The sequence below is a fragment of the Myotis brandtii genome, unplaced genomic scaffold (genome assembly GCF_000412655.1).
Source record: "Myotis brandtii unplaced genomic scaffold, ASM41265v1 scaffold83, whole genome shotgun sequence".
In the NCBI taxonomy this organism is placed as follows: domain Eukaryota; kingdom Metazoa; phylum Chordata; class Mammalia; order Chiroptera; family Vespertilionidae; genus Myotis; species Myotis brandtii.
This window is the reverse complement of record NW_005371371.1, coordinates 3,390,097-3,407,481: the sequence shown is the minus strand read 5'-3', so window position 1 is coordinate 3,407,481 and position 17,385 is coordinate 3,390,097. Positions and strand designations below refer to the sequence as shown.

Sequence of the window (17,385 nt, the reverse complement as noted above, 5' to 3'; positions counted from 1 at the left end):
GCTTGCCCACAACTGCCCCCCCTGCCAGCCTGCTCTCCCCTAACCACCCTGCCACCATGGCTTTGTCTGGAAGTACGTCCAGAAGGTCTCCCGGTCTAATTAGCTTATTACCCTTTTATTAGTATAGATAGTCAAATTGGATAAGGGCCCACCCGTTAATGACCTCATCTTACCTTGATTACATCTGCAAAAATCCAACTTCCAAATTAGGTCTTGGGGTGGTGGTGGGGGGGGGGGGACGACAATTCAACCTATACCCATCTGTGTGAACTAGAGCAACTGACTTAATTTATGTGATCATCAGCTTTCTCACTATCAGATTATCATGCAGACCTCCTACAGGGATGAGGAGCATGTGGAGTAACATATGAAAAGCCCCCTGTACTCCTTCAGTGCTCAAGAAATGTTACTTCTCATCCCTTAAATTCCCAGCTCAATTTCCTAGCATCATTTATGTGTACCTGCTTCATACAAAAACAGTGGAGCAGACACCATGGAAGGTACAAAGATGACCCCTGCTTTAGGGAAGCTCACACACATTGAAGACTGACAGGAATAGTCTAGTATTTGTGTCGTATCCCAAGAAATACACATACAGTAAGAAAGGGGAGAATTACTTGCTAAGTGGCTTGACAAGGGCCCCATAGCAAATTTGCTACATATTTGGAACCTGAAGCTGTGTTTAGATTTCCCAACCCAGTTTCTTTCCTAGTCTAACACATTGTACAATTATATTGTTTGTCATCCCTGGACCAAACATTGTGAAATAAAATCCATGTTTGCTGAAGTCATGCACCAGCATCTTTTGGGGATGCCCATAACGTTTAGGCATCCATCCCACTGCTCTCTGCACATTTTACTTTCACGTCCCAACCCTCCACAAACACACACATACTCCATTAGACCCACTTGTTCTCTCTGTTCCACCCTTGAAATACATCTTTCTCTTCTGCAGCAATCATAATATGGCCAGTAAAAAAAAAATAGCTACCAACTTCAGTGCCTGCTGGGTAGGAAATCACATTCTTGCCTATTATTAAAAAAAATCCACTGAATGCTTCTGTCATCCATAGATCATCTCAGTCCACTCAGTGTGATCAAAAGGATGAGCAGGATTTTTATATCCTTGCCTCTGGCACTACAATTTCATGTTCAGTCTCTGTTACTTGCTATTTTTACTCCTTTCTGTACCCCAAATTTGACACATGAGCAAAAATCTATACAGGAAAAGGAAGGGTATTGCTGATGTTGATGTATTTATTTTATCTGAGTCAAGATTAGGAAAACTATGACAATTCTCAACCCGGGACAAATAATAGAGAGACAGTCACTGACTTCTGATGCTTTGACCTAAAACTGGTTGATTTTATGATGGAGCTACACATATACCCATTCCGTAGAAACCGAACTTGCGATGTTGAATTTTGATCTTTTCCCAGGCTATGGGTATGCCCTAGATTCTCTCCTGATGCTGGGACATGGCAGTGAGCCTCAGCTCCCAGTCAACCACATGATCGTGAGCACAAACCATCAACACTCTACAGTGTATTCATTGTGTGAGATGATTTTGCCCAACTGTAGGCTAATGTAAGCTTTCTGAGCACGTTTAAGGCAGGCTAGGCTAAGCTATGATGTTCCCTAGGTTACGTGTATTAAATGCATTTCAACTTCAGATATTTTTTATTTACAATCGGTTTATTGGAACATAACCTCATCATAAGTGGAGGAGCACCTGTACTGAGTGTTCAGTGACAATGCTCAGGATGTAAGAAAGGAAATAAACGTCTGCTACTGAAAAAGTCAAATAGGTATATTTTCTCAGTCTGCGTTATAGGCCAGACCCCTAGTTACTGCAGCGCTGGCTCGCATGCTGGGACCTCATTTCTCTACAGCACTTGCAGAAATAAGGAGATGTGTGTAAATCCGCTGTGGCTGTCAGTGGGACATGGCCACTGCTCTCAGTGCTGACTGGGGGGAGGGGGAAAGTAGAGATGTGTAGGCAATGTACTTCCCTCCTTAGTTGCCTTGAGGAAACAAAAACACTCCTTTTAGAAGATGCCAAATTTGCTGCAGCAAAATTTAGATGAAATGCTAAGATAGTCTACAGAAAGTAACAGAAAAGTAAGTGATTTACCTTTTAGCATTGAGTTCCGTTAGCAGTCCCACATGAGAACCATACATACACAGTAGAAGTGGATGCACTTACACAGATCTTCCCTTGTTTCTTCTGTCCATCCTCCTCCTCCTCTTCCCCTTCCTCCTCTTTCTCCTCCTCTTCTTCCTTCTCCTCTCCCTCCTACTCTCCCCGCTCCTTTTCTTTCCTCCTCCTACTCTTGCTGGTCCTATTCCTTTTTCTTATTCTCTTCCTCCTTTTCCTTCCCCTCCCCTTCTTCCTCTTCCTCCTTCTAATGCAGTTTTACTCATATGTCGGGTTCCATACCATAAGTGCAAAAAATTTTTATATTGATGATGTAATTTTGAAAGCAATATTTTTTAATACATCCATAGAAAACTATTATATTGGCAAGCATTTCATCTAGGGAATGAAAGATAATAATTTAAAGAAACTTCCAGGACATAATACAATGTCCTGCTGCAAGATTTCAAATACTCGATTCTGTAATACGTTGGGAGAAAGCTGCTCTGCCTCAATAATTCCGGGTGCTTTGATATTCCTTTATTGTAGATTCTAACTACGTCAAGATGCACTCTCAAATGGGCATAAAGTATGCTGGTGTTTCCTAAAAACTCTATTTTTTAAATATCATTCTAAATATTTAAGCAAAAACTAACAGATTAATTCTCTTTTGCTACATGGTTTGCATCACTCCATGATAGTGTTAAACATACATTAAAGGATTGAACAATATATTTGATTCATTTCAAACATAATTTTCCATGTAAAAGATGTGTTATTGCACCGTTGCCTGTTAAAGGCACAATGAATGGAGTATATGGGGACACGTGGAACCGGGAGTGGGGGGATAGGGGCTAAGAAACAGTGTAACAGAGACAGTTCTGTTGCTTATAATCACTGGTTTGATGAATCCAGTCACCACTTTCATGTCCCTGCTGCTTTTCACAGGTATAAGCCCTTGGTGGAGACACTCCCCGGCGAGAAGAAGAAGCTGTCTGCTGAGGAGAAATGCCGACTTGTTTTCCAGCGGTGTAAATTACAAGGCTGGCAGGTTAGTGACCTACAAGCTCCTAACATACCCGTTTAGGATCTTAAATAAGTGAGCTGAGTCATTGCGGGGAGCCACCGGAGTCTCTCTGGCAAAAACAAATTGCTTTGATGTGTTTGGCAAGGCGAGACACTGCGTGTATTCCCTGGAAACGCATCAGTCTTTCTGACTTCCTGGTTTCAGCAGCGTGCAGCACACACACCAGGGAAGCCACAGGCTCCTGTACGGGACTGACAAGACGTTCCTGTCGCCCCGCTCGGTGTGTCCACCTTGCAGATTTAAATATTGTCAGTAAAGCTTTTTGAAACATCTAAAAGGTAGCAGAAGCCAGAGAAAGCGAACGGTGAGGACAGAGCCGTGATTTCGTTGGCTCCTGGCTGGTATCTCACAAGTGTTCTTCAGACCAGACTTGCCCAGCTCGAGTCTTGTTTAGGCTCCTTTGCTCTGTTTCTCTTTGCCCTGCTTCTAACCTACCACACACTGAAAACGCCACTGTCCTTTCAACCTCATTTAATGGCAAAATCTTCATAATTGGAAACATTTAATTACGTCCTGTGATCCTTTTGGTTGGCAGAGGCCAGGGGCCCACGGGAGGAATAGCTGGACTTGCAGAGGGAGGAATTAGCATGAAACAGAAAAACAAGAAATACTCCCCAGAAATTGAGGCACAGGGTGGGTTTTGTTTAATACCTTAAACAAGGCCAATATGCCACCTTACTAGGATAAGGAAGAGGTTGTTTGAAACTTAAGAGTCAAGACAAGAAGGTAATATTGGAGCAATAATGGGAAACGGAATCAAGGCCAAGGCACCAGGAATTATTGGGCATTTCTAGCTATAAAACAACTCTAAGTGCTTAGGCAGCAAAGGGCATGGGGGCTAATAGTTTTGGCAAAACATAACCATTAGTGGAAAGCAGATATAAATCTCATTTAGAAAATGATAGAGCTTTCATAAGTGAAAATATATGATAATCACTGAGGCCTCAAACAAGACCTTCACTTCAGAAATGACATGAACAGAAGGTTCAGAATTGCTGAGCATGTCTGAGAGTGGTTCAGTCTAGGCCAACAGGTAGAGACTACTGGCTTGACATCAACCCACCCATTCTTCTATGATGAAGAACTAAGAACATGGAATTTTAGCACTGATGAGTAATGATTTGATTGTCTGTGCCACCCAATCTTTTTCTTTACCATCTTTTCCCTCTTTCTTTTTTTTTTCTAATAATGATGGAGTTGAACTTTAAATAACAGTCTGAAGGAGGAGGCTTACACAGTCTGTAGTAATCATGGATGCACATCGTGCCTAAAGATTGCATAAAAAAGGGAGGAGGAATTACTAACACAGAATGATGTGAGCTAGTCACAACAGAGTCATAAGATGTGGGGGCCACGGATAGAACTGCATATCAAGCTTGTAGGTTAACTTAAGTCTTTTCAGCTGAATCATCGCTGGAATGTTTAAGTAAGCTTTAAATAGTAGTGGTTCATGAATAAGTAACTCTAAGATATTCTTGTGTATTTTTCCTTTAAATAATACTCATGGAAAAGAATAATTAAAAAGAAATAATGTTGAGAAAGAAGGTTCCGTTGTAGGAAAAAGGTGAGGGAGTCTGGAATAATTCCTCACTAAGAAAGTGACTGGCAGTGACCACAATACCTGACTAGCCATCAGTTCTCTGAGACACCTCACCTGTGTAGTGTAGGGGGTCAAAGTGTGCAAGGGGGCTGGGGGACAAACTGGCAGCCATTTCTGCCTGTGCCAGGATACTTAAAATTGCTGCTGAGGACAATAATAAATTGAAACACATACTTGGACTTAGAAAAAGTTCATCAAAACAAAAAATTGGAAAAAGATCACATTTCATTGCACTATTCCATTTCCCCTCACTCCTTACCTCCTCAAAGGAGCCTAAAAATACAGAACAAACATAAAAAGAGAAATGTATTCATTCATTGAGCATGTTTGCTTCTGTGTTCCATAGTAAATAGTTGATGAGACTGCTTTCTTCAGCTTCTGCAAAATGTAACCTTCCAGGTGCTTTATCATAGAGGACAAATCATTGACTTCACAGAAATAAAGCTTATCATATGTCACTTTTCTGCTAGTCAGAGAGCAAAAGGATTTTTTAAAAAAAAATCATTCATTTTTGACCTGGTAAGTCAGATTCCTCAGTTTGAAAACCAAAGCATTTGTTTGAAATGTGTTGATAGTTGCAGTTCTTACTATGACTCTCTTCTGAGTGGTTAGTGGACAAGGATGAACAGGAGCAACAGAAAGATCCTAATGGATGGTTACTGTATCTGTAGCATGATTCCAAAATTGCTGAGAGTTACAGTGTGTGTTTCTGTGAAGCAGGCAGGGTTAATCCTTTGGCTCTGAATAGTTAGCATAAGTTAAATTATTCTTTTCTGTAATTTTAAGAACAATGCCAGAAGATAGAGGAGATCAGAGTTACCTTTTGCTGTGTGAACCTGTCTAGAGTACTAGTTAGAAATTAAATTCTCTTTACTAAAGGTGTGATTCTTGTATTGTTGCTCTATTGGGTCTTGAAGATCTTATGAGATTTCTTCATTTCTCCTTGACATTAATCAGACCGTGTGCAGTAAAGGCTCTGAATCATCAAGATAGGATTTTAAGTCCATAGTTCTCACACTTTCGTACGTGGTAGCAAATGCACAACTGCTGGTGAACACCAGCATTTCCTTGCTTCAGATGAGGACATCTCTCTGTCCTTCCCTTCAGTGCTGTTGGGTTTGTTTACCTATCCACGTGCTATTTATTCTTTACATAGTTGTGGCTTGGGAGTCAATATGAGAGGGAGGTAGTGGGACTTTTTAATATTTTGTAAAAAATGATTTCTCTCTTTTACAGAATGTGTGTGTGTGTGTTTTCTCCAAAAACCAACTATTCAGGGTTTTTTTTTTTGCTTTATTTGACTTAAGCCGAATAGCATCTCTATGTAGAAAAAGGAACGTAGGTAGGGTGAACAGTAATGACCTCATTTTAAATATGAGGAAATGGAGTCTTGGAAATCAGCGTACTGATCAAAATATTAGGTGCAGTTAATATTTAGTTTCAGCGGAAAGGCCCCTTTGCTGACACCGGCATCCAGGTCTTGCCATGCTCTGTTCTTTCCACTGCATTTAACTCGATCTATATCTTTTAATGTAGCCGTCCAACGTCCTTTTATTCAGGTTACAGAACTTGAAAGACATAGCCCAGGCATCCCCGTTGGAGCTTTGATCAAAGGCACTTACATATTCCTTTATCAGCTGGAGCAGATTGCTTCTTGTAGTTAGTGTGTGTGTGTGTGTGTGTGTGTGTGTGTGTGTGTTTAATGTTCATAATTTATCCAGTAGATGAAGGAAAAAAAGCTGGCTGCTTCCCGTTGCTGGCCAATTCTGATCAGAATCTTTTTTACCCAAACTGTCAGCCAAATGACCCTTACATAGCACAGAGCTTTTGAACTTTAGTTCCTAACTGCATCTTGGAAAGAAAAGGAGAAAAGGGAAAGAAAGAAAAGGAAAAGACGATGGAGAAGAAGAACTGGAATTAAGGGAAGACGTGATTGACTTTATACAGTATTTACTATCAAGTCTAGTCCTGAGAGCTGAGATCTAGATGCTACCCTGCCATCCCTAGGAAATTTTAGGGTTGAGAGAGGATTCATGGGTGCTGCTGGTTGACAGGCGAGTCAGGGTAATTTTGGTTCTAAATCACTACTTGAACACAGATAGTTTAAGAACGGTCTTATTAAACCATTTTGGTAAATCTACCCATTTTGCAATATGCCAGGCTTTGCTCCTTTTTAAAAAATATATATTTATTGATTTCAGAGAGAAAGGGAGAGGGAGAGAGAGAGAGAGAGAGAGAGAGAGAGAGAGAGAGAGAAGGAGGAAGGAAGGAAGGAAGGAAGGAAGGAAGGAAGGAAGGAAGGGACATCAATAATGAAAGAGAATCATTGATCGGCTGTCTCCTGCATGCCCCCTACTGGGGATTGAGCCTGAAACCTGGTCATGTGCTCTTGATTGGAATCGAACCCGGGACCCTTCAGTCTGCAGGACGGTGCTCTATCCACTGAGCCATCTTTTACTACTATCTTTTAAATCATCACGTCCTCCCACCTCCTTTTAGCTCCTTCTCTGCTTAATTCTTATTCCTTAGATGCACGTGTTCTACAAAATTGTTGATTGTCTCTCTCTCTATTTAATTTCTTTATTGATTAAGGTATTACATATGTGTCCTTATCCCCCCATTACCCCCATAACCCCCCCACTCATGCCTTCACCCCCTGTTGTCTGTGTCCATTGGTTGGGCTTATATGCATGCATACAAGTCCTTTGGTTGATCTCTCCCCCTTACCCCCACCCTCCCCTACCTTCCCTCTGAGGTTTGAGCATCTGATCTATGCTTCTCTTTCTCTGGATTTGTTTTTGTTCATCAGTTTATGTTGTTCATTATATTCCATAAGTGAGTGAGATCATGTAATTAGCTCTCTTGCACTAGTATGTAAGCTAGTGCAAGAGAGCTAATTTTTATGTCGATTTACTGCTGTATCTCCAGCATAGGGCACAGAGAAAGATGCACAGTAGACATGTGTGCATGTATTCTGGGCCAGTAAATGAGTCTGGCAACAAAACCCTACTAAATCATATAATAGGTTTTATATGGATACATAGACATATAGGAATTTTTAAAACCCAGAATAATTCATAACAAAAACCTAACAGTGGCAGTATCTAAGGAATCATGTTGAGATGATAGTTAAATGGAAGTTGGGCTTACATTCTTATTTAGTAAATACATGTATTCATGCAGTTTTAAAATGGATTTTAAAAATTTGTAACTGCTACATAAATACAATTTAAGAAGAATATTGTATAGGGTCAAATTAATTCTTTTAAGCATTTCTGAAAAAAAAATCTATAAATCGCACTGTGTTTTGCTTTAAAGCACTTCAGCTTTCAAATAATAATTAACCGTTTATATATTTTGCACCACTAGCTCTTACTTCTCAAAGGAATTTTCAGCCTTCTTTTATATGATTTGAACTGGTAACCTTTTGGCAAAGTCACTGATGTCACTATTCCCTTAATATACTTGACATCGCTGCTTTAACATACGGTTGTTTTCTTTTGAAGAAAAGTTGAAGGAAAATCAGTGTGTGGTGGTGTCTGGAAAGAGCCCTCCTTGGTGGTGGTTTCTTGTTCACGTTTATGATGAAATGACATATTTTTAAAATACGGTGGACTAGTCAGAGCTTTGTCCTTATTCCAAGGCAGAATTTCAGTTGTTCAAAAAAGCATGGAAGAGTCTTGAAATGATTTGAGTAGACTCTACTGAACTAACTTCCAGTATTGTTTTCTGTCTCACCAGACATTTTTTTTAATGAAACAAAGAACCTGTGGATTTCTTCATTTGTGGGGGGAAAATTGAAATAGTTTGAATTAGGTCAGTTTGAAAACAAGTTAAACTAAACCATTAGTTATTAACCTCCTGCTATTTTTTAAGTTATTCAGGTATTTTATTTATCGAAATGGATACGTTTTTAGTTCAGTCCTACTTTAAGGTAACTTTGAAAATAATGCCTCCAGATCTATGTACATTCGATCAAACACTCCCCACCCTGATTTCTTCCAGCCTTAGAAAAGTGACTGGCAGGCATGCGGGGCCATGTGGAACATGCTTGTTTTGCCATGTTATGTCATTTATGTAAAGTGAAAACTTTTGAAACTAATTCTAAGTGGAAAAATAAATGGTATAATCGGATTTTCACACGTTTTATATGAATCAACTGGTTATAGGATGATTTCTTCTGTGTTGTTATTTGAATGCTATATTCATTTTAGAGCCATCTGGAGGGATGACGAATGGAGAAACAAATCTGTCAGAGGCAGTTCACGCGATGCCAGGGGTGCCACTTCCGAGCACAGACACTCGCAGAGCTCAGGGGAAGTCAGGATTGGGGGGCAGGCTGGCCCCCATTTAGGAGAGCCCTCCCAGCCATTTCACTGTCTTTTCACCCAGATTCTAAAACTCTGGAGTGGGGGAACCCTTGTGGACAAAAAGAGTGTTTTGCGTGGTCCCTTTGAAGTAGCTGCTACAGGAAATTATGGAAGGAGAAATTTAGGTTATAACCTTAGAGGGAGTTTACATGTTCTCTAGCATTTTAACGGTGAGGAGTCAGATAAAGGAAGACTTTGGGTAACTCCTTCAAGATTATACACACAGGAAGGAAGAAATTAAATTAGAACTTCAACTTCACCTCAACTACCCATGTAATATATTTTCATGTGCATGCTTCTTTTTTCCCCCAAATATATTTTTATTGATTTCAGAGAGGAAGGGAGAGGAAGAGATAGAAGCATCAACGATAAGATAGAATCATTGATTGGCTGCCTCTTGCATGCCCCCTACTGGGATCAAACCTACAACCTGGGCATGTGCCCTGACCAGGAATCAAACTGTGGCCTCCTGATTCATGGGTCTATGCTCAATCACTGACCCATGCCGGTTGGGCCTCATGTGCATGTTTCTATGTGTATATGTGTGTGTGTGTCTGAGTCAGAGAGAGCGAGCCGAGACTGAAAGAAATAACAAAGGGTACTCACAAAAGAAAAACCCCAAATTTTTGTGAAATCTATTTTTTCTATTTGTGTTTATTCACTAACAAAAAAGTACAATAATTAATTTATCATCATCTTCTAATGTAATTTTCAAGGAATAGCCTAAATTTCATTGTGTCTCTGTAAAAATATATGGTCTTTGAAGGATTCGTTCTTACAGTACTGAGAATTGCAAGATTAACATTTTCCCATACCATTAAATAAAATCAGATGGATGAAAGATTTATTATTTCATTAATCTAAAATAGTACAGTAGAGAAAAGCTAATAAAAGTAAGAGCAAGAAACTGTTAAAGTTTTAAGCACCCTCCACTTTTTTTTTTTTTTACATATTTGAAGATAAGACAATTGTATTAGGGCCCTTGACTCTTATTAATACAATAAATTAATGGTTTATAACCTTTGTTTTATTACTCTGAGAGCACTTCATAAATCAACTATAAGTACAAGCTAGAAAATAGCCTATAAAATGATTCTTTCTCATATTCCTTCTCTTTCTCTGGAATTATTAATGTTGCAAATAATAGACTAGGGATCTAAGAGTATCTCTTGGTACCATGTGCATTATAACTGGGAATCGCTATATAAATGCACATATATTTATTTCTTTTTTTCTCTTGTACTAAACAATTACTCACATATATGAACACACTTTATTATAAAAGCAGCATTTATTCTTGACAAGAAACTTGGAAAATAGGGAAAATTAAAGAAGAAAATACAGATCATTCATAATTGAATTATCTATCTAGAGATAACTACTCCTAATGTTTTTTGTGTATTGACTCAGTTTTTTAAAGTAATATTATAGTTGTTCGATTCTTGGTTAGTGTCTCTTTCCATTTTCACTCTGAACTTTTTGTGGACAAATATTATATCTCTTTTTTCTTATATATTGTTACATCGTGTGTGTGTGTGTGTGTGTATGTGTGGTGTGTGTGTGTGTGTGTGTGTGTGTGTGTATGTTACTAGTACATCCCTTTCAGGGTCTGGCACAGAGTAGACACTCAACCAATATTTGTTGAATGAATGAACGAACAAACGGCTTACTTATTATCACATTTTCTCTTTGGAAATACAGGTATCCACAATCAAGCCTTGTTGCCACGTGTCATAGTTTCTCCTTTGAAGTAATTTTATATTTTTCCTCTCAGCTTCATTACACAGAGGCACTTAACAATCTCTAAGTAAAAACTGGCTATGCCTGTTCTTAATCTAACTTTCATCTCTTACAAATCAATCTGATTGTCCTCTAACTCCAGGTTGAATGGTTGCTTGAGACGACAGCATTTATTGAGTACCATTTATGTCCCTGAAGTTCCACAAGGCAATATTAAGTAGGAATGGGGTGTCCCTTTTCCACAGGGCTTACAGTCTTGTGGGGACGGGGTGGGACCATGAACGGTAAACTAATAAATAATTACAGGTTAGGATCCATGCTGTCAGGGAACCAATAAGGACACTGACAGCAAATTAAAGTTACGGAAGCTTAGATATGGCTGAAATGGCATCTCCAAGGGGAACCTCGGTAGGCTGAGATCTGAAGGAGAAGAATGACCCAGGCACCGGACAGGGCAGGAAAGTGGGTCTGGGGGCAGGACCAGCGTGTGCCAAGACCCCGAGATGAAGGCAGCCTGAGAGAACTGATGGGAGCAGAATGGCTGGCACACTGAGAACTGGGTGATAAGAAGAGATACCGTGCTGTCTGACAGTGTTCTCCACCTGTATTTTCTTCATTATTGCCCCACGATGGAGAAAAATTAATGAAAGAATTACTAATGAATTTACTTTGGGGTGGGGGGAATCTGAACTATTACAAAGGTTTGTGGCCCCTCAATAATCAATCCTCCTTATCAATATGAATCTCTTAACTACTAAAAAAAAAGGTGGTTTTGGCTATACTTAATCCTATGTTATTTCTTATATATCTATCTCATTTTCCCCAATTCCAAGTTTATTTAGTCCTCCAAGAAGCCTTTATTAAGCACCTATTTTATGCCACAAACCTCATAATAGGTAAGGGTATTTTTTCCCCATCAGGAACCAGTTTCAGCTTCTGGGGGCAGAATCACTATGTTGAGAATGGATGTTTAGAGGCAAGAAAGGGCCAGAGCTTATGTAGTCAAACTACAAGGTTCTACTTTAAGTTCGATGTGAAGCCATTAATAAGCTTTAAAGAGGATAGTAACATGATCTGACTTATGCTTTAAACATGAAAAAATTGCATTGTTGGAGAGCAAGAATAGAGTTGGAAAACCAGTTAACAAGCTAATATAGTGGCGCAGTCAAGATAGAGTGATGGTCAACAGGACAAACGGGTAGGTGAGTCAAAGAAAGGTCAAGAGATATCTTCCCAGGGGCCTTCAATAAATAGGCCCATTAACTTGTGTTGACTTGAAGAGTGGGATCTTCTTTAAAACTAAAATATTAATGCTTGTCAGGAATATGCTCAAGCTCTTATTAACAAGTGTGAATTTGCTGCACACAATATGTGGAGCGCTAAATAATGGAAAAGGCCTGGCCTTTTAGGAGTTGAAAGCAGAAGATAATTCACAAAAATAGGTGTAGATGAGTCTCAAAGCAAACAGGAACACAACACAGAATGGGTATGTGGAAAATTAGGAAACCTATGGAAGTACTAGTATATTTTAATATCTGAAAATACTCTTAAGGATGAACAACATAAGATCAGATGCCCAGGATCAAATGCTGTGCGTATTCATGTTTTTAGAAGTAAAGCAAACATCAAAATATATGGATGGCAGTGGCTTGGCAGTTGCTGGTGGTGGAAGGGCTCCCGACCTATGTGCCTACACATGCCCCAGTGAGTACAGTGGGCTGTGATTATGCTTATGTTGCTGTTAATCATTTATCACATACACATTCCATGGGGCACTTAATTATTGACATTATGGAGGCCATTTTGTTAAGAAGAAAAACTAAAGGTGCTCCTTAAATGAATACGTTAACTTATCCAATACGCTTTCCTCTTGATTTTGGAGCTAATCAGTCTTGTTTGGGTATGGCTTGGGATTGCTTTATACAATGTGTTATGTGGGGAAAAAGAGATTTTTTAAGCACTCTTGACTATATTGATGTGATTTTCATAATGAAATAATATATAGGATTGCATAATGAGGGATTCACTAGTAAACTTAAAATAGTAGTTTTTATTCATCACTGCTTACTGTATGGGTCATACTATTCTAGGTGAGAGTAATTAATTTTTCTTAACCTGCAATTATATGTAATTTGAGCCAAACCACCTTCTTCAAATAGAAGATACAGTACTCTATTAGATGTGCATGCCTATAATTATCTTTTCTATGTTGAAGTTAAACTTCAAGAATAGTCTATTTATATAGAAGAGAACTTGTATTTTAGTATAAATGTATCCTTTGAGGATATTTAAAAGTATATTCAGAGCCTGGCTGAAAATTAGAATATTTTTATTTCATAATTTTTCAAAGTTACCATGAAAATACAAAAATATTAATTATAATTATATACATACAAAATAATTGTCATCCTTAGAAACTTAATGAATCAAAGAAGCAAATGGGGGAACTATGTGAATTCAGCCTGGAGAAGATGAATTTTCGTTAAATGGTTGGTTTACTGAACTTCTTGAGAGCGTAGGAGGTATTCTGTTTGTCCTTGCGGTCCCAGAGCCTGGCACAGGGCCTGGCATCAGGAATGCCCTTGGCAAATGTTTGGTTTATGTATGGATGATGAATGAATGATGAATGAATAGATGGATAAGGCAGACACATGATAGGTTGAATGGATGAATAAATTCGAGACAAGGAAAATCAGGAAAGATAAAAGATATAGTGTCCCTGAGAGCTATGTTAAAATGATATGAACCAGGAATGAGCCCTGCCCTGGTGGCTCAGTTGGTTGGAGCATTATCCCAATACCAGGTGACAAGATTGTGGATTCGATCCTTGGTCAGAGGACATACAGGAAGCAAGCAGTGCATGCATGGATAGCTGGAACAACACATGGATGTTTGTCTCTCTGTCTGGCTAGCTGTCTGTAAAAATCAGTGAATGAAAAATTTTTAAAAAATTAGAAGCAGGAATGAGTGAAAGAATATTCATAGCTTGTATGTGGAAATATTGGGGTTTGAGGGGCTGCTTCTATTTGGAAGAGATTACATAATAAGTACAGAAAGTGCTTTCCATGGTAAAAGTAGAAACAACAGTATTTTAAAGGAGCACAGTGACATTATCAGATCAGCAGAAGGAAAAACAAGTCTGATGGGAGAGTGATGGAGACATCAAACCATATAAAAGAAACAGTATATTGTTCACATCACATCAATAAAGCTATTTAAAAATTGGGAACAGATTTACATGGTAAGGCACTTTAGGAGTTACCAGGGCTTTTTTTTAATGCTAATATTATATTGAAAGAAGATGACTACTTTTAATGTAAATATATTATATATCTTATTTTTAAGTGGGAAGTATTTATTAGAATAATGCTAATGTTTTTAGAGTAATAAATATTGAAAATTTTAAAGATTAATCTTTTATCAGAAACAATGGAAATTAAGCATTTTACAACAAAAAAATAAGCATTGACAATAAGTGATATCTCATTAAACCAAAATCTATGGTAATTATTAAGAAAAGCATCCCAATATTATATGAAGTGATATTTCTAAGATAACACTGAGAACAATAGTAACATCATTCAATAAAAACTTTGTGCATATGAATGCTATATAGCCCCTTGATAGTGTCTACAGAAGTTTCACATTGATTTTCTGCCCTCAGTAATATGTGGGAAGTTAAAATAACAGTAAGTAGCCCCTCATTTTAGAGGAATAAGAAGTGTTAGTCCTTCAGAGATTAATAAAGGCCATATTATGGAGAGCTTTGAATGCTAATTCAGAAGTATGCATTTTAGTTTACAGGCAATATGGAATCATTGACAGTTTCTGGAAGGTTAATAAATTGGAGGCAGTGTGCAAGGGGAATTGAAGAGCAGGTAAAGAATTAGAGGATGGGGTGCAGTCTAGATTTTGGTTTGCAATAGTCTTATACCAAAAGTCTTTATTTCTTGAACAACATTAAATGCATTTTTAGAAAATGAATGAATTAAAGTAGTTCATAAAGGTTTAATTTTAAGATTTCATTATTTTAAATGAATTTTTGTAAATAACTGAGTTCATAGTATACCTAGTATCTATTAAAATTAGTCTTTGAAGTTCTTTCTCCATTTTATTCAATTTACTTTCATTTCCTTCGCCTTACTATATATAACTTACCATCTTTATATTTCTTCAATGTTAACCTAGCCCACCAAAGTATTTCATAGTCAAGTTGAATATTCAGGTAGGTTTACAAATAATGACAAAATAAGGAAATCAGTGATATTATAGAGACATACAAGATACATTAATGACATAGATATGCTATTTTAACGAATTCATTATTATATGGTAAATGCCAAACTGAGAGTTCACCAAGCCATCTGTGATTTAAATGATGAATAGGAGCTTATTCAGTAGATGATTTAGCCCTGGCTGGTGTTGCTCAGTGGTTGCAGGTTCAATTCCTGGTCAGGGCACATGCCCTGGTTGTGGGCTCGATCCTCGGTAAGGGGGCTTGTTGATGGATGTTTCACTCTCACGTTGATGTTTCTCTCTTGCTCTCCTTCTCCCTTCCTCTCTCTCTAAAATTAAATAAAAAATCTTTTTAACAAAGTAGATAATTTAGATAAAGATATTATGTGAAAAAAGAAACAGACTATGTTAAGCCAGAGGAGAAAAACAAGTTCCCATTTTGGAACAGCAAGCAATATGATATAGTTTAAGAATAGATAAACAAGAAAGCCCTGAAAAAGAACTATACTATAGAAAGTCTAATAAACATTTATAAAGATTTTGAACATTGTTCTGAAAATTATGACTTGCAATTAAGTAATTTTAAGCACAAAAATAATATAATGATGTTTAGGAAGATCACTCTGAAGTTAGTTTTGTTCGCCATCTCCATACAGTGAGGAGTGGTCAAATGGGGACACCCCTAAGAAGGGAGGCCAGTAGTAATGTGCATCTCCTGTGTAGGGGGGTGTCCTGAGGTTTCCATGGAAACAAGAAGTGTGGGTCCCTCCTACCCTCCATGGGAGGGCAAGCCCTACTTCTTGTAACACTGTGATTGGAAGCAGCAATCAGTGGTGAGGAGGAGGAGGAGGAGGGAGGAAGAAGAGGGAGGAGAGGGCCTTTACAGGTTCCTTTAATATCTCTCTCTAGTACATCCTCCAGACCACCTACATGCCATCACAACCGCCATTCCAGCAGGTGTCTGTGCTCCCACAGCCTGCACCTCTAAAAAAAAAAAAGTCCCTGAAGACTGTAGCAGTAATTGAAGCTTTCGGAGTCATCAATGATAATTTTGTATAATCTTTTAAAATCTGTCACTTCAAAAAAAATCCTAATGGTTTTCTAATAAAAATAGCAATGACTATAATTCACAGATGGCTTACTTTTATAGGAGTGAGAATGACATTAACATTTTAATCTCAGATCAGAACACTCTGCATCTAGGGAGTGCACAGGGAGAGGGCTCAGTAGGAGAACATTTCATTCCCTCCTTTTCTACGGTGTGAGAGAGAAATATCTTTCTATAAGAGAATGCGACTAGAATCAAGAATGTAGGTGATCTGAACATTTGTTCTCATTCGGATGAATCCTAATTTGTTGGATGTGAGACAGCACACTAAGGCACTGACTGCAAAGTAACTTTATGTGAATTCATTCCATGGAAAAATTAAAATGGCCAACACATTTCTCCTAAAATTCATGTGATCCTCTCTGAGTTTTTCTGATAAAGATTTCTAGATTTATGCTTCACTAATCCTTACTATCAGTGATACCAGAGGACTGAAGGACTAAAATGCATTATTCAGAATAGTTTCTGATGAAGAAATTCAAAATACTGCTGAAGGGCTAATTTTAATCTTTTAGAAGAGATGAAACATTTGCTACAAATATGACAACCCCAAAAGACCAGCAACTGTCAAACAAATGGTAACATTTTTTAAAAATATATTTTATTGATTTCTTACAAAGAGGAAGGGAGAGAGATAGAGAGTCAGAAACATCGATGAGAGAGAAACATCCATCAGCTGCCTTCTGCACACCCCCTACTGGGGATGTGCCCGCAACCAAGGTACATTCCCTTGACCGGAATCCAACCTGGGACCTTTCAGTCCGCAGGCCGACGCTCTATCCACTGAGCCAAACCAGTCAGGGCAAATGGTAACATTTTTAATGAGCATCTCGGCATCTTGCCAATCCACAAATAAATTATATATGGTAAAAAATGTGAATGAATGGATATGAAATAATGGATCAGTCCATTGAATAACTGTAAAGTATATCAAGTAGGTGAATGAAGAACTTTCTAAAACTTCCTGAATGTGATGGCAGCACAATACCTAGCCATTTCCATGAAGTCTTTAGCTCTGTTGAACAGGATACTTTATTTTTTTTTATTTTTTTTTTATTGCTTAAAGTATTACAAAGAGTATTACATATGTCTCCTTTTCCCCCCCCC

General features: G+C 38.2%; 1 protein-coding gene across 1 annotated transcript in view; it reads left to right on the top strand.

Moving 5' to 3' along the window:
• The window catches only part of MYO16 (myosin XVI), a 449,416-nt gene that overhangs the window by 329,667 nt on the left and 102,364 nt on the right, over positions 1–17,385 (top strand). The window contains exon 28 of the mRNA XM_005884469.2: positions 3,086–3,188. Within this exon, the coding sequence (XP_005884531.1) occupies positions 3,086–3,188 (103 nt within the window). The remainder of the gene's footprint in view (positions 1–3,085; positions 3,189–17,385) is intronic.